This window comes from Argopecten irradians, chromosome 8 (genome assembly GCF_041381155.1).
Source record: "Argopecten irradians isolate NY chromosome 8, Ai_NY, whole genome shotgun sequence".
Lineage (NCBI taxonomy): Eukaryota > Metazoa > Mollusca > Bivalvia > Pectinida > Pectinidae > Argopecten > Argopecten irradians.
Genome location: NC_091141.1, coordinates 43,510,846 through 43,529,630, shown reverse-complemented (window position 1 = coordinate 43,529,630; position 18,785 = coordinate 43,510,846). Strand labels below are relative to the sequence as shown.

General features: G+C 40.4%; 1 protein-coding gene across 1 annotated transcript; it reads right to left on the bottom strand.

The window, feature by feature from the left end:
• On the bottom strand, window positions 1-18,760 carry LOC138330443 (12S rRNA N4-methylcytidine methyltransferase-like). The gene is made up of 6 exons (XM_069278071.1): window positions 18,663-18,760; window positions 13,929-14,181; window positions 13,235-13,371; window positions 9,517-9,711; window positions 1,481-1,675; window positions 1-541 (listed from the first exon to the last, which is right to left on the bottom strand). The coding sequence occupies exons 2-6, from the start codon at window positions 14,163-14,165 to the stop codon at window positions 130-132; spliced, it is 1,176 nt and encodes a 391-aa protein (XP_069134172.1). The 5' UTR covers window positions 14,166-14,181; window positions 18,663-18,760; the 3' UTR covers window positions 1-129.
• Between the last annotated feature and the right edge of the window lie 25 nt (window positions 18,761-18,785).

The following is an 18,785-nucleotide window of genomic DNA, read 5'->3' as shown; positions in this document are numbered from 1 at the left end:
TCCATAAACAACTCATTTATTACAATTGTTCAGCCATTAAAAACCGACAATGTTTCATCAAGATAATGAACAAAAATAAGAATGAAGAACTTTGTCATCATTTCTTAGTTGAGTGTTTCTCTGAGTAAGTCAATGTTTGGTGGCTGCTCGTAACTTTGCAGACCTGGCCCGTGGATTACGTTCACATTCCGATGATGAAGGAATGATTACCTTTTTACTCATTGGGTCCCATCGTTTGTTTAGAATCTCTTCGAGTTCAGCTGAGGAAACGCGTTGTTTGAATCTCATTTCATGGAGACTCAGGTTTGGTTTCGTGTCCAGATCAATGTCATGAAAGTGTCGTTTTACGATACGATCCTCAAGGGAATGAAAGGTCAAGGTCACACATCTTCCTCGAGCACGAAGATAATAATTTGCCACTTCTAGTCCATTGTTTAACTCATTTAGCTCATTATTGACAAAAATTCGGAGTGCCATGAAAGTTTGTGTAGCAACATGTGATGAGCGGTTTAATTTGTCTCTCCGGCCGTAGTGTAAAATACTGTAACAGAAACAGTGGATATCTTAATTTAGTCTTTCTTATCCTCCATAGGAAACATACCAAGACTTGTATTTTTGATTCTTGGTAAAAGCATAATGAAAACTACAAACTTTTCAGACATAAATGAAACAGCTGTATAGAATAGATTATAAAACAGTTTACAGAAACATAACCTTGATCTTCTATTTGGACTTCTTCTTTATCAACCAAAAGATCGGTGTATATTGATTCATATTACAGTGCAACTTGTCAAAACTGGTCCTTGTCTAATCTGGAGCCCTGTGTATTACGGCATAATTATATGGTATTTTTTCCAACTTAATTTATAGAACAGTTAAAATCTGTATAATATGGACATAGAACAGTTAAATCCTGTATAATATGGACATAGAACAGTTAAATCCTGTATAATATAGACATAGAACAGTTAAATCCTGTATAATATGGACATAGAACAGTTAAATCCTGTATAATATAGACAGTTAAATCCTGTATAATATGGACCGTTAAATCCTGTATAATATGGACAGTTAAATCCTGTATAATATGGACATAGAACAGTTAAATCCTGTATAATATGGACATAGAACAGTTAAATCCTGTATAATATGGACATAGAACAGTTAAATCCTGTATAATATAGACAGTTAAATCCTGTATAATATGGACAGTTAAATCCTGTATAATATGGAAAGTTAAATCCTGTATAATATGGACATAGAATAGCTAAATCCTGTATAATATGAACAATTAATTCTGTATAATATGGACCTAGAATAGTTAAATCCTGTATAATATGGAATCCTGGCTATACCGATCTCGGTGACATCCAGTTTAGACAGGTTACACTGTGTTTGATACAGAGAAACACTAGAGGTTCACATATTACTTGTTAGTGATCCTGTTCTTACTTTTATAGCCTTGATATAGAATACTTACTCAGGGAAGGCGCTGGCTATTATGTCAGCAAGTTGTTGTGTGCGAGAGATTCTTCCAAATGCAGACCTTGCCTCTACAATAGCATGGGCTATCCTCATGGCACTTTTCTCGCCACTGTATTTTTTGATGATGAAGGCAAGCTCCTCCTGGTCAAAACTGTTGACTACATCAGCTGCGGTGGGCTCCTTGTTGTCACTGTAATCAAGTTGGTCTGAGATTATGTAAGAAGAATGAATGTTAAAAAGAAGCTTTAACTTCCCCCTTTCACAAAATCTAATACTTTTGTTTTGTATAGATCTTATGGATGTTACAAGATTAGTAAATCAGTAAGGGAGATAATTTAGGTTGGATGTATAAAAAGTTATTTCCCCTTGATTGTAACTCTCTTGTAACATGATCAAGGAGGTGATAAAAAGACGGGGAACTAAACGAAAGTGTTACATCAATAATTATAAATTGGTAACTTTTGTTAGAATGGAACTCTGTAAGACATTGCTAACCTTTGTTAGAATGGAACTCTGTAAGACATTGCTAACCTTTGTTAGAATGGAACTCTGTAAGACATTGCTAACCTTTGTTAGAATGGAACTCTGTATGACATTGCTAACCTCTGTTAGAATGGAACTCTGTAAGACATTGCTAACCTTTGTTAGAATGGAACTCTGTAAGACATTGCTAACCTCTGTTAGAATGGAACTCTGTAAGACATTGCTAACCTCTGTTAGAATGGAACTCTGTAAGACATTGCTAACCTCTGTTAGAATGGAACTCTGTAAGACATTGCTAACCTATTGACTTATCAATTGGAAGAGGTTTAACCTTAAAGTATAGAGTTATCTCCCCTCTCACTGTTAGCAGTGTTGGTATGGTGGCAATGTATAGTAGATTTGAAAAATTCAGCAAAATAAAGTGCAGGCTTTAATTATGTACACACAGCTTTTTAACCTTAAATAGCATCTATATAAAAGTATATATATTTTCAATCTACATAACATTTGCAATAGTGATGCAGAGTTCATTTTTTGACAGGTCCGCTTATTGTGGTTTTGTGAGCCTGTAAAAACCATTGTAACCAAATTTGTTTTTTTGAAAAAATGCAAAAAATTGGGATTTTCAACCCAAAATTACACCCCCTCTAGGAGAATTTTTTTTCTTGAACACAGTTTAAAACCAAGCATCACTGCCGTGATAGCGGAACTGAGCCTATTTCGACATAGGTATATCATTAAACTTTTGAGCAATCTTACCTCGTACCCCAGCTATCAATTTCTGCTGCTACAGTATTGAGTTTTTCCATCTTAGACGCACATTCGGATACCCTCTAAACCATTAATCTCGAACCCATTTTGGGGAATTTCTTTATGCAAATGTGAAGCCTGCATATAATTCTCTAGATTGAATTCACCAATTTTAGGACATATACATTTTTTAATTTTTTATGCATATAATAAAACAGGGGCTTTCTGCTTAATAAAAATCTCACCCATGGCCATTCGGTCTTACTGTACACTGCTACCTTATACAGCATGTTTTGTATTTTTAAGTTTTCCGAAAACCCAAATAATGTCTAAACAAAGTTGTAACGAACAAAATGACCTATCCGGATACTGTGTATCTCTAATAGTCACCGAGTAATGCCAATTTCCCTACAAGGTATCTTTTCGCCAATATTCCTCCAATACAAGTAACAAGGGGAGGTAATTTGAAAAAATGAAAGTTAAATAACTATGCTGTTTTCTGAAATAAAATTATTCTGAAAATTTGATATGGTATTTGGAGTTTCTCTCTATGCAGAAAAGTGAAAGATACTGGGTTGCTATGAAATCTGACCCTGTTCTGTGACGTCATAGTTACCATGACGTCATAATAATGGTGACGTCATCATTATATGTGCAAATGACGTCATAAATACTTAGTGTTATTATTTCTGACAATACAAATCCTATTCTACTTTACCTTAGCACTAAATACACTTATTCTGATAGATAAATCTTAACATGACATTCAAAATGTCATAATTTCCTGCATATTACATCAAAATATTGTGATCCCACCCTTGAAATACAGAATATTACATGTAATCATATAAAACTGTACGTTATTCCCATTTTATAGAAAAAAAGCTCCTTTTCCCTCTTATCTTAAGATAATGGCAATAATTGACAATACCGGCTTAGCCGAACACTCATTCTATTACAAAAAATACATATTATAGCCTTAATTATATGAAAACTGAGAAATCAATGAAAAAAATCCCAAAATTAGCACTTTTGCTGTAAATTTCCATGGATACCGGGTAATTAGCAGAGCAAAATTAATTAGAATTCATATTAAATGGACCGAGAGACACCCAGTTAGCTGTTTTCAGCTTGCTGTTCAAGTGTAAAATGATTAATCAATTAACAGTCAAGCATATCATACCATACCTAGGTAGCAAATTACAGAATGGCAAAATGAGCCAATTACCTCCCTTTAGTTGTACCAAATGAAAAATATATGTATTTACACAGTTTCAAACTGTTTGATTGTGATTTCTAGGATAAATGAATGAAAATTTAGTAAAATCAATTATAATCAAGGTCATTTTCCAAAAAATGAGAAGTTCAGTCACTTATAAGGTGGCAGTGTAGAGTAGATTTGAAAAATTCAGCAAAATAAAGTGCAGGCTTTAATTATGTACACACAGCTTTTTAACCTTAAATAGCATCTATATAAAAGTATATATATTTTCAATCTACATAACATTTGCAATAGTTATGCAGAGTTCAATTTTTGACAGGTCCGCTTATTGTGGTTTTGTGAGCCTGTAAAAACCATGGTAACCAAATTTGTTTTTTTGAAACAAGAGGCCCAGAGGGCCTGTATCGCTCACCTGGTTTTTTGTTAGTAATTATCACAAGACTCTGACAATTAGAAAAATAAGCAAAATTGACTCCCAAAGTTTAATTTTTGAATCACAACCATACAATGATGCTATTGATACCATACAAATATGCTATCCAATTCATAGGTTGAGAGACAAAGTAATATATATATGAAAATAAGAGCCTAATTGACCTTTTGACCTCGCATCTATTGCCGTCTAAGGCCCCGGGGGTCAGCCCTATCATTTGTACAATTTCAAATCCCAACCCTATAAGGATGCTACCATTGCATTATAAGTGCTCTTCCATTCTTAGTTGCAGAGAAGAAGTTGTTTATATGGAAATAGCTAAATTCACCACTTTTGACCCCGCCCCTCAGGCCCCCGGGGGGTCAGTCCTATCATTTGCACAATTTTGAATCCCCACACTATAAGGATACTACCATTGTATTATGGGTGCTATACCGTGCTTAGTTTCAGAGAAGAAGTCGTTTATATGGAAATAGCCAAATTGGCCACTTTTGACCCCGCCCCTCAAGCCCCCTGGGGGTCAGCCCCATCATTTGCACAATTTTGAATCCCAACCCTATAAGGATTCTACCATTGCATTATGGGTGCTATCCCATGCTTGGTTTCAGAGTAGAAGTCGTTTATATGGAAATAGCCAAATTGACCCCATTTGACCCCGCCCCTCAGGCCACTGGGGGGTCAGCCCCATCATTTGCACAATTTTGAATCCCTAACCTATAAGGATGCTACCATTGCATTATGGGTGCTATCCCATGCTTGGTTTCAGAGAAGAAGTCGTTTATATGGAAATAACCAAATTGAACCTTTTTGACCCCGCCCCTCAGGCCCTCCGGGGGTCAGCCCCATCATTTGTACAATTTTGAATCCCCAACCTATAAAGATACTACCATTGCATTATGAGTGCTATCTCATGCTTGGTTTCAGAGAAGAAGTCGTTTATATGGAAATGCCAAATTGACCCCATCTGACCCCCCCCCCCCCCCCCCCTCAGGCCCCCGGGGGGTCAGCCCCATCATTTGTACAATTTTGAATCCCCACCCTATAAGGATGCTACCATTGCATTATGGGTGCTATCCCATGCTTGGTTTCAGAGAAGAAGTCGTTTATATGGAAATAGCCAAATTGACCCCTTTTGACCCCGCCCCTCAGGCCCCCGGGGGGTCAGCCACATCATTTGCACAATTTTGAATCCCCACCCTATAAGGATTCTACCATTGCATTATGGGTGCTATCCCATGCTTGGTTTCAGAGAAGAAGTCGTTTATATGGAAATAGCCAAATTGACCCCATTTGACCCCGCCCCTCAGGCCCCCGGGGGTCAGCCCCATCATTTGTACAATTTTGAATCCCCACCCTATAAGGATGCTACCATTGCATTATGGGTGCTATCCCATGCTTGGTTTCAGAGAAGAAGTCGTTTATATGGAAATAGCCAAATTGACCCCTTTTGACCCCGCCCCTCAGGCCCCAGGGGGGTCAGCCCCATCATTTGTACAATTTTGAATCCCCACCCTATAAGGATGCTACCATTGCATTATGGGTGCTATCCCATGCTTGGTTTCAGAGAAGAAGTCGTTTATATGGAAATAGCCAAATTGACCCCTTTTGGCCCCGCCCCTCAGGCCCCTGGGGGGTCAGCCCCATCATTTGTACAATTTTCAGTTAGTAGCCCATAAGGATGCTACCAGTCAAATTTTGTTGAAATCCGACCAGCGGTTATGGAGAAGAAGTCGATTGTTGACGGACGGACGGACGGACGGACGGACGACGGACGACGGACGACGGACGACGGACGACGGACGCCGGACGCCACGGTATGGCATAAGCTCACCTTGGTCCTTCGGACCAGGTGAGCTAAAAATGCAAAAAATTGGGATTTTCAACCCAAAATTACACCCCCTCTAGGAGAATTTTTTTTCTTGAACACAGTTTAAAACCAAGCATCACTGCCGTGATAGCGGAACTGAGCCTATTTCGACATAGGTATATCATTAAACTTTTGAGCAATCTTACCTCGTACCCCAGCTATCAATTTCTGCTGCTACAGTATTGAGTTTTTCCATCTTAGACGCACATTCGGATACCCTCTATACCATTAATCTCGAACCCATTTTGGGGAATTTCTTAATGCAAATGTGAAGCCTGCATATAATTCTCTAGATTGAATTCACCAATTTTAGGACATATACATTTTAAAATTTTTTATGCATATAATAAAACAGGGGCTTTCTGCTTAATAAAAATCTCACCCATGGCCATTCGGTCTTACTGTACACTGCTACCTATAGAGTTATCTCCATTCACAGTTACCAGTGTCAGTATAGAGTTATCTCCCCTCTCACTGTTACTGTTATCAGTGTAGAGTTATCTCCCCTCTCACTGTTACCGGTACGGGTATAGAGTTATCTCCCCTCTCACTGTTACCGGAGTCGGTATAGAGTTATCTCCCCCCTCACTGTTACCTTTGTCAGTATAGAGTTATCTCCCCTCTCACTGTTACCATTGGTAGCAGAAAACAGTAGATTTTGACAATCTGTGAAATTAAGGCGCATGCTTTAGAAATATAGATATAGTCATTTAACTGTAAAAAATACCTGTACAAAAGTATATATATAATTAATCAGCACAACTTTTGCAATTACAATTTGATATTTTGACACAGATTTGGCCATATTCTGTGCTTATTCATGCATGTGAATACCATGGTAACAACAAAAAAATACCTGAAAAATTGCAAAATATCATGATTTTTAGCCCAAAATTGCAGAAAATTGTACTCAATTTTTTTCTTAAGACCTACCTTAAATTGAGCACTTCTATCACAATGGCAAAATAAGCCAATTTATTTCATAGGTCGATTAGGTGGATTTTTCAATATTTTTGCCTAAACCCGCGCCATGGATTTTCCTTCAAGTAAAGCTAGCATTTCCGGTTAAGACGCACTTCCGGAGGAGACCAGAATTGTAATCTCTAACCCATTTTTTTTATGTTTATTTTTGAAAAAAATGAAACTTATATCAAACCCTCCATATTGGATGTACCAATTTCAGAATATATTTGATTTTTAATTGTTTATGCATGGCTCAAAACAGGGGCTCCCCACTTAATAAAAATATAGACCGTGGCCAGGCTGTTCTTCTCTGGTTTGCTACCATTGTCAGTATAGAGTTATCTCCCCTTTCACTGCTACCAGTGTCAGATTAAAGTAATATTTCTTCTTATTGTAACTGGTGTTGGTATAGAGTTATCTCCCTTCTCACTGTTATCGGTGTCAGTATAATGTTATCTCCTCCTCACTGTTACCAGTGTTGGAATAGAGTTACCTTTCCTCTTACCGTTACCGGTGTCGGTAAAGAGTTATCTCCCCTCTCACTGTAACCAGTGTCAGTATAAATTTATCTCCCCTCTCATTGTTACCTGTGATGATATAGAGTTATCTCTCCTCTCACCTGTGTTGGTATAGAGTAATCTCCCCGCTCACTGTTACCAGTGTCAGCATAGGGTTTTTCTTTCCTCTCACTGTTACCATTATCAATGTAGTTATCTCCCCTTTCACTGTTACCGTTATCAATGTAGAGTTATCTCCCCTCTCACTGTTACCTTTTATCAATGTAGAGTTATCTCCCCTCTCATTGTCACCAGTATCGGTATAGATTTATCTCCCTTCTGACTGTTACCGGTGTCAGTATAGAGTTACCTCCCCTATCACTGTTACCATTATGAATGTAGAGTTATCTCCCCTCTCACTGTTTCCGGTGTTAGTATAGAGTTATCTTTCCTCTCATTGTTACTGGAGTCAGTATAGAGTTATTTCCCCTCTCACTGTTACTGGTGTTGGTATAGAGTTATCTCCCCTCTCACTGTTTCCGGTGTTGGTATAGAGTTATCTTTCCTCTCATTGTTACCGGTGTCAGTATAGAGTTATTTCCCCTCTCACTGTTACTGGTGTCGGTATAGAGTTATCTCCCCTCTCACTGTTTCCAGTGTTGGTATAGAGTTATCTCCCCTCTCACTGTTTCCGGTGTTGGTATAGAGTTATCTTTCCTCTCACTGTTACCCGTGTCAGTATAGAGTTATCTCCCCTCTCACTGTTACTGGTGTTGGTATAGAGTTATCTCCCCTCTCACTGTTTCCAGTGTTGGTATAGAGTTATCTCCCCTTTCACTTTTAAAGGGATCGGAATAGAGTTATCTTTCTTCTCATTGTTACTGTTGTTGGTATAGAGTTATTTCCCATCTCATTGTTACTGGTGTCAGAATAGAGTTATCTTTCCTCTCACTGTAATCGGTGTTAATTTTCCTCTCACTGTAATCGGTGTTGATATAGAGTTATCTCCCCTTTCACTTTTAACGGGATCGGAATAGAGTTATCTCCAGTATCAATACAGATTTATCTCCCCTCTCACTGTTACCGGTATAAAGTTATCTCCTCTTTCACTGTGACTGGTATCTATGCTGTTATCAAACACAGTGTAGATATGAAGATGTTATAATGGGACTATTTCACATACCATGTGATACTCGGTAACATTTCTGTTGGACTAGTATCTACAGTGGTGATGGAACGTAACTATTTGTAATCTTCCTGCAGAAATGGCGTTAGCGTGGGATATCATCTTTTGACATCACTACATCACCAATAGAAAAAATAGTCCCACAAAAACGTTATCGAGTATCATCGGGAATTATTCCCATTAGACCTAGTTATCACTAACATAAGTTTTTACAGATGTTAGGAAAGACAGAAAGAGATTTTACAACAAAAAAATTATCTACCCTCGCTAATTCATGACATAAAAAAGAAAAAAAATGTTCCAAAAAGATTGCAAGAGGATTTTGAATAGGAGACTTTATTACTAAAATCCTTTGATAAAATATATATAACTTAATTTATTTTATATCGATTGAGAAACAAGTTATATATACAACTTATTAATACGTTAATCACTCTCAATGGCCCGGATGGAAGTGTGCGAGGGCAAACCCACATGATCGGGCAGGTGACTCCTAACCTTTTCACGTCCGTGTCGGGGATCAAACCCCAGCCGGTTAGGTGAAAGGCAAGCGGCTTAACCACTACACCAGCCGACAACCTTATATTTTGTATCAAGGTGATTTTGAATTAAAGAATGCTATAAACTGACCTGCTTTGGTCCATTCTCATGTCCAAAGGTCCATCTACACTGAGGGCAAATCCTCGCTGTCCCTCATCAAACTGCATGGACGACGCCCCTACATCAAACAACACACCATCTACAGTACCAGGCAACACACCCAACGTGGGCAGTAGAGAATGGATCTGTGAGAACTTGGAGTGGCACGGCTGGATCTGACCAGGGCTACAAACAATACCAGTACTATGTAGGCAACAACATTATCAATGGTATATTATTACTTTTTCTTTGTTTTCATACTTAATCCAACTTTAATTGGCCAATACTTTTTTGCATACCACTATGAAAAAAAAATCTGACAGTGGGTTAGGTGTTTTAGTTTCTATATCAGATTCACCGTAGTAAGTACCCAGCGCTGATTAATGGACGAAAAATGTCAGCCATATCCTCAATCTTTCTGTACTCTGACACATGAACCTGTCACCATGCCTAGATACCTTTTATCATTTGAGACACATTATAATGATGTGATTCACATGTAAAAGACTTGTATAACATCATTAAAGCCATGCGATGGGGGCGTTTATACAACTTCAATTCCTCCAGGTAAGGGGAGGGACATGTAAAGGGGGAGGGACATGTAAAGGGGGAGGGACGCTAATAACGGAGAATACCGGGAGCTAAAATAGATCTTACATCATCCTTAACTATACATTATTATTGGCTCAGATATGACCTCTGTCAATGTAACTGGTCAATGTGACACTTTAAGTTTGACTTGACCTTTGTAATACGGACTGTATAGCTTGACCTTTGTAATATGGACCATATAACTTGACCTTTGTAATATGGACTGTATAATTTGACCTTTGTAATATGGACTGTATAATTTGACCTTTGAAATATAGACTGTATAATTTGACCTTTGTAATATGAGCCAAAGAAACATTTATTGGACAACCCTAGGAATTGAGACCCTATGACCAGCAATTCGACTCTATATCTTGACAACCCTAGGAATTGAGACCCTATGACCAGCAATTCGACTCTATATCTTGACAACCCTAGGAATTGAGACCCTATGACCAGCAATTCGACTCTATATCTTGACAACCCTAGGAATTGAGACCCTATGACCAGCAATTCGACTCTATATCTTGACAACCCTAGGAATTGAGACCCTATGACCAGCAATTAGACTCTATATCTTGACAACCCTAGGAATTGAGACCCTATGACCAGCAATATGACTCTATATCTTGACAACCCTAGGAATTGAGACCCTATGACCAGCAATTCGACTCTATATCTTGACAACCCTAGGAATTGAGACCCTATGACCAGCAATTCGACTCTATATCTTGACAACCCTAGGAATTGAGACCCTATGACCAGCAATTCGACTATATCTTGACAACCCTAGGAATTGAGACCCTATGACCAGCAATTCGACTCTATATCTTGACAACCCTAGGAATTGAGACCCTATGACCAGCAATTCGACTCTATATCTTGACAACCCTAGGAATTGAGACCCTATGACCAGCAATTCGACTCTATATCTTGACAACCCTAGGAATTGAGACCCTATGACCAGCAATTCGACTCTATATCTTGACCTTTGCAATATTACTCATTATCATACCTCAAGTAAGAATCCTGCATTCTGATTGGTCGAGTGACATATTTGGCATTTCACACTGTCACACGGCAGTTAGCATTAGAACAATAGACACGTTCGAAGCACCCCCCTAGTGATAGTGTATTTTTAACAGTGCAAAATATTAACCACCCAAGAAAGATGCGCACTCATTTCTTTTTTTGACGACATCTTTGTTTTTTGAAGCATTGCTTCAAAATCTTGTTTGAAGCTTTTAGTAGCTATTTATTAATAGTTTTGCCAAATTAATCAGTTTATCATTTCAGTCAAGACTGTCTGAGCGACCCGCTGTATGTAGCGACTCCCTGTCTTATGTGACCTTACTTGAGACCCCCCAACGTATTTTGCTTTATAATGAGTCTGTTTTCAGCGACTCCCTGTCTTACGTGACAAGCGTAACGTGACAAGTGTTTTTACAACCCACATATCATAAAAAGTCTGTTTTGAGCGACTTTTCACTCGCCTTAGGCCATAATTATGATAGATAAAGAGGTGTGAACATTGAATTAAACATCGACTGTTGACTACGATAAGAGTACATTACTGTGTAACCAGTTTTGACGGATCATGAGAGATCTTTTTTTTCCACAAAATTTGACCTTAAACTATTAAAGAGGCTAGATATCATTCAGATATTTCTCAATACTAAACAACGGTAAACATTGACAATTAATAACGGAACACGTTAAAGCAATGTTTTATTTTGCCTACCGTGTCATCCTATGGCTTGGCGTGGGTGACTCTCTTCTTGTTTTGTACATGGTATTTACGACCAAACATACTTTTGTTCTTTGATATGAGTAAATAGTCATTATAACTGCCATCCCAAAGTCAGAAACCCTTTATTTTCTTCAAACGTTTCTCATAACACCAAAAAGTCTTACAAAAACAAATACACACGACTTGGGCTTCTTTAATGGCGCCATTTGGTAGCAGTGTACAGTAGATTTGTAATATTCAGCAAAATAAAGCCCAGGTTTTAAAATGTTACCTCTACTGTACAGTAGTAATGTTTTTAATTTACACAACATCTGCATTTATTTTGAAATGGTTGCTTTCAGACAAGTGTAATTTTTGTATTTTTTTTTTCAAGCCTGAAAAACCATGACACACAAATATTTTTTTTAATTGCAAAAAAATGAGATTTTTAACCCAAAATTACACCCCCTCCAGATAGAATTTGTTTCTTGAACAAAGTTTAAAACCAAACATCAATGTATGTCTACTTGTAATTTATAACTAGATCTAAATGATTTTTAGTTAAAATAAAAATAAAATTATTTTTCAATTTTGTTTTATTTTTGTGTGACTATTTTTGATTTATTTTTTTCAAAAAATCAGGTAATTGATATATTTATAATGAAGACTAAATCTACAGACAATTAAAGACAGATTTTTGTACAGTGATGTTGCAGATGAACTTGGACTGCCTTAAGTGACTCCCTGTCTGATGTGACTTTGTTGTGACGGTCCCTTGGAAAGTCACATAAGACAGTCTCGACTGTATATTTTTCAAATTAAATCTGGAGCATATCGTTTATCTCCTTTTGCTCACTGTCCAAACGCTATATGTTAGTTTTTATCATCCCATCGGTAATTAGGTGAACAGATGACATTCGATTACAAGCATCTTCGTGATTGTTGTAAACAGATGACAGGTCGAAGCCACAATTCATTGATATTTACAAAAACAGTAAGATTTTAACAAGTGCATGAGAAAGGACCACAAGAATATTTAAATGAATGTTCATTGTGAGTTTTGCTTTTTTACATTGCACCAGTTTTAAGTGTTATGGAAGCCGCTGATGAGTTTTCGACTTTTGCTAAAATTAGTAAAATGTTTCAATAGAATGCAAATCCTTGAAAAATAGTTTTGTTTCTAGACTTTTGGTATAATAAAGAAATAATACCTGCATTAGAGGGTGACAATGCCTAGTGTCACCCCTCGGAATATACATTAAGCACTTTCACCCTCTAATGCAGGTAGTATTTATATATCATAACCCTAATTTGACCTCCATAACCAGTGTCACTGTGACCTTAATTTGGTCTCTGTATCAACAGCTATTGTGACCTTGACATGATTACCTGAATGTCTTGGCCAGATCCTGGGCAGTAGAGATCGCTGTTGGATCCCGATCTACACAAATCATTCTGGCCCTGGGTGCCTTCGCAAGTATATCTAGGGTGTGACCTCCGCCTCCAAAGGTCATGTCAATATAAAGCTGTAAACAAATATTGAGTGTTGATAATGTCCACAAGGAACAGATCTGTATCGGTCATTTCAAACCTTTAATATAAAATACAAATCAAAGTCAAATGATCTCATTATACTCTGAAATCAACGTGATTTTACAAACTTCGCATTGTTTTTCTTATTTGTAAAATAAAATGTATAACAATCTGAAATTGATCAATGTCATAAGAAAATATATGCTTATAAATTTTTACCTTTTACAGCAAAATTAACAGAAGAACATAACATAAAAATATTCTGTATCTGGATTATATCAAAATGTTCATTTTTCAATAGTCTTCAAATCACTTAATTGGTTATATTAATTGACACCAAATACACATCTTTATTACACACTGTGGTATATTATACTGGTGGAGATCTGGACAGTGGACAAAATTAAAATTTTACTAACTTGAATGATCAGGCCTACCATAGGATGTGATTTTGTTAAGCCATGCAGAAACTGTCTCTTACACACTCATCAACCTGTGACTGAGTATTTCCCGACTTGTGATTTTTAAAGGAGTTTACTGAGAGAGTTACCTGATCATTTTTCGGTTGGAGATGTTGAATGACCTGCTCTGACATTACTGGCACATGTCGCTGCTTATTTCTGTGAATATCAACAGAACCTGATGGAGATTCTACATGTAAACTCTTCTGTGGATGCTCCATCCTCATCCCACTACTTCTTGCTAACTGCTGAAATAGTCTTTTCCGGCAGTAGGATCCAAATCCCATCGTCCCCATCCGAAGGAAAGCTGTTTTAGTAGACGACATCAGGTTGTCCACTCACCTAAAACATCATGTAGTATGAAGGAAAGCTGTTTTAGTAGACGACATCAGGTTGTCCACTCACCTAAAACATCATGTAGTATGAAGGAAAGCTGTTTTACCAGAGGTCCCACAGCAGACACCTATAAACCGGAGGTCCTGCAGCAGACACCTATAAACCGGAGGTCCCGCAGCAGACACCTATAAACCGGAGGTCCTGCAGCAGACACCTATAAACCGGAGGTCCCACAGCAGACACCTATAAACTGGAGGTCCCCCATAGTACAGCAGACACCTATAAACCGGAGGTCCTGCAGCAGACACCTATAAACTGGAGGTCCCACAGCAGACACCTATAAACCGGAGGTCCCTCAGCAGACACCTATAAACTGGAGGTCCCGCAGCAGACACCTATAAACCGGAGGTCCTGCAGCAGACACCTATAAACTGGAGGTCCCACAGCAGACACCTATAAACCGGAGGTCCCGCAGCAGACACCTATAAACCGGAGGTCCCACAGCAGACACCTATAAACCGGAGGTCCCACAGCAGACACCTATAAACCGGAGGTCCCGCAGCAGACACCTATAAACTGGAGGTCCCACAGAAGACACCTATAAACCGGAGGTCCCGCAGCAGACACCTATAAACTGGAGGTCCCACATAGTACAGCAGACACCTATAAACCGGAGGTCCCACAGCAGACACCTTTAACTGGAGGTCCCTCAGCAGACACCTATAAACCGGAGGTCCCACAGCAGACACCTATAAACCGGAGGTCCCACAGCAGACACCTATAAACTGGAGGTCCTGCAGCAGACACCTATAAACTGGAGGTCCTGCAGCAGACACCTATAAACCGGAGGTCCTGCAGCAGACACCTATAAACCGGAGGTCCTGCAGCAGACACCTATAAACCAGAGGTCCTGCAGCAGACACCTATAAACCGGAGATCCCGCAGCAGACACCTATAAACTGGAGGTCCCACAGCAGACACCTTTAACTAGAGGTCCCTCAGCAGAAACCTATAAACCGGAGGTCCCACAGCAGACACCTATAAACCGGAGGTCCCGCAGCAGACACCTATAAACTTGAGGTCCTGCAGCAGACACCTATAAACCAGAGGTCCCACAGCAGACACCTATAAACTGGAGGTCCCGCAGCAGACACCTATAAACCAGAGGTCCCGCAGCAGACACCTATAAACCGGAGGTCCCACAGCAGACACCTATAAACTGGAGGTCCCGCAGCAGACACCTATAAACCGGAGGTCCTGCAGCAGACACCTATAAACCGGAGGTCCCCTAGCAGACACCTATAAACCAGAGGTCCTGCAGCAGACACCTATAAACTGGAGGTCCCCTAGCAGACACCTATAAACCGGAGGTCCTGCAGCAGACACCTATAAACTGGAGGTCCCCTAGCAGTAGTGCTAGAACGGGTATCCGGATAACCGGTTCACGGTTCTGTTCCAGCTTGTATCCGGTTAGCATTTAAGCTATCCGATAACCGCCATATATATTTCGTACGGCAAAAATACCCCCCAAAGTAATGAAATTCCTGTACTAACAATTGTCTTCATCAATAATATAAAGTATATATGTTTACAGAAGCGCAATTTTGTAATGAAATTAAAAGTGTTACGACAACAGTGTTGTTCTCGGAAACTGGGTCGTCACTAAAACGCTTATAGGTGTCACTTGGCTTCTATGCAAACATTGTAGTGAGTGTGATGTGCGCAGGGCCGTGTGCAAAAGAAACCATGTGCAGGAAGTAGGCCTGCTTTGACATTGTAAGTGTTTACACCGATTACCATTCACCGTTATGGTTTTATCAAAACAAACAAAATAAATCTAATTCAAAGTAATAATTCTTTGTGTTAAATTAGTGTTTCCTGAAAGATATGAACGATTGTTGTGGAGTCCAGACGAAGTATGACAAATTCATGGCATCGATGTACGATTGTAATGTTACTTAAACAGCTACAAAATTGTACGGTTATCCGGTTACAGTTCGGTTAATCCGATCCGGTTAACCGGTTGGCATTTTTACTAACCGTTCCAGCACTACCTAGCAGACACCTATAAACTGGAGGTCCTGCAGCAGACACCTATAAACCGGAGGTCCTGCAGCAGACACCTATAAACCGGAGGTCCCACAGCAGACACCTATAAACTGGAGGTCCCACAGCAGACACCTATAAACTGGAGGTCCCCTAGCAGACACCTATAAACAGGAGGTCCTGCAGCAGACACCTATAAACTGGAGGTCCCCTAGCAGACACCTATAAACTGGAGGTCCCGCAGCAGACACCTATAAACCGGAGGTCCTGCAGCAGACACCTATAAACCGGAGGTCCTTTAGCAGACACCTATAAACTGAAGGTCCTTTAGCAGACACCTATAAACCAGAGGTCCCCTAGCAGACACCTATAAACCGGAGGTCCCGCAGCAGACACCTATAAACTGGAGGTCCCACAGCAGACACCTATAAACCGGAGGTCCCGCAGCAGACACCTGTAAACCGGAGGTCCCGCAGCAGACACCTATAAACCGGAGGTCCCACAGCAGACACCTATAAACCGGAGGTCCCGCAGCAGACACCTATAAACCGGAGGTCCCACAGCAGACACCTATAAACTGGAGGTCCCACAGCAGACACCTTTAAACTGGAAGTCCCACAGCAGGCACCTAAAAACCGGAGGTCCCGCAGCAGACACCTGTAAACCGGAGGTCCCGCAGCAGACACCTATAAACCGGAGGTCCCACAGCAGACACCTATAAACCGGAGGTCCCGCAGCAGACACCTATAAACCGGAGGTCCTGCAGCAGACACCTATAAACTGGAGGTCCCGCAGCAGACACCTATAAACCGGAGGTCCCGCAGCAGACACCTGTAAACCGGAGGTCCCGCAGCAGACACCTATAAACCGGAGGTCCCGCAGCAGACACTTATAAACCGGAGGTCCCGCAGCAGACACCTATAAACTGGAGGTCCCATAGCAGACACCTAAAAACCGGAGGTCCCGCAGCAGACACCTATAAACCAGAGGTCCCACAGCAGACACCTATAAAACCGGAGGTCCCGCAGCAGACACCTATAAACCGGAGGTCCTGCAGCAGACACTTATAAACTGGAGGTCCCGCAGCAGACACCTATAAACCGGAGGTCCCGCAGCAGACACCTGTAAACCGTAGGTCCCACAGCAGACACCTATAAACTGGAGGTCCCACAGCAGACACCTATAAACCGGAGGTCCCCTAGCAGACACCTATAAACCGGAGGTCCCACAGCAGACACCTATAAACCGGAGGTCCCACAGCAGACACCTATAAACTGAAGGTCCCACAGCAGACACCTATAAACCGGAGGTCCCACAGCAGACACCTATAAACCAGAGGTCCCACAGCAGACACCTATAAACCGGAGGTCCTGCAGGAGACACCTATAAACTGGAGGTCCCCTAGCAGACACCTATAAACCGGAGGTCCTGCAGCAGACACCTATAAACCGGAGGTCCTGCAGCAGACACCTGTAAACTGGAGGTCCCACAGCAGACACCTGTAAACCGGAGGTCCCACAGCAGACACCTATAAACCGGAGGTCCCACAGCAGACACCTATAAACCGGAGGTCCCACAGCAGACACCTATAAACCGGAGGTCCTGCAGCAGACACCTATAAACCGGAGGTCCTGCAGCAGACACCTATAAACCGGAGGTCCCACAGCAGACACCTATAAACCGGAGGTCCCACAGCAGACACCTATAAACCGGAGGTCCCACAGCAGACACCTATAAACCGGAGGTCCCACAGCAGACACCTATAAACCGGAGGTCCCGCAGCAGACACTTTGCAGGAGCGGTGGACTCTGGTTACCAAAATTGACAAAACATAACACTTAGAAAAACGATTAGCCAAAAGTAAATGTTGACCGTGTGTAATATAGATGTGGACACTGGCAGATTTTCCAGACCCATGTAGCCATTTGTTATAGATAATGGGGAAGGGAGGCGATTAATACCTCTCAAATAGGGGGGCAATAAAATTGAGGGAGCCCCGCAGACGATTAGTGCCACGGCCGTAGATAATTCATTACTTCACGGTTAAAGGCCCAGCGTATCCCCCATCTAATTACCTGCTGTCAACAGACAGATGTGCTATAGAAAAACACTAAATAATGATGTATAGACAAGTACTACAGAATATAGAAAAATAGTACAGATTATTATTACCGTCCGGAACTTGAAGAATTAAATGTGATGGGTCAGAGAAGCCCCCCCGGCCTATAATATGAAGACCTCTAGGACAGGTAACAGGTAATTATTTATTATTGACAGAACGTCAAACTCCTGTGGCTTAGGCCTAAGCCTTATTTCTTAATCATCGACAGATTAGCAGGTCCCTGTGCTCTATTTACATTTGAACAATTTGCGCTTTAGATTTCTGCACTGTTCCTAGATCTTTTCTCTTCTGCTTTTTAAACTATTAGATATATACCTACATGTATATCATGGTACTGGATTCATCCAGTCATAAATAAGAAATATCGTCTTCACGTGTGTGGTTTTGTTTTAACAATGTAAGAGTCCGAGGTGTTCCGAGACAGCGACGGTGTTGACCTCTG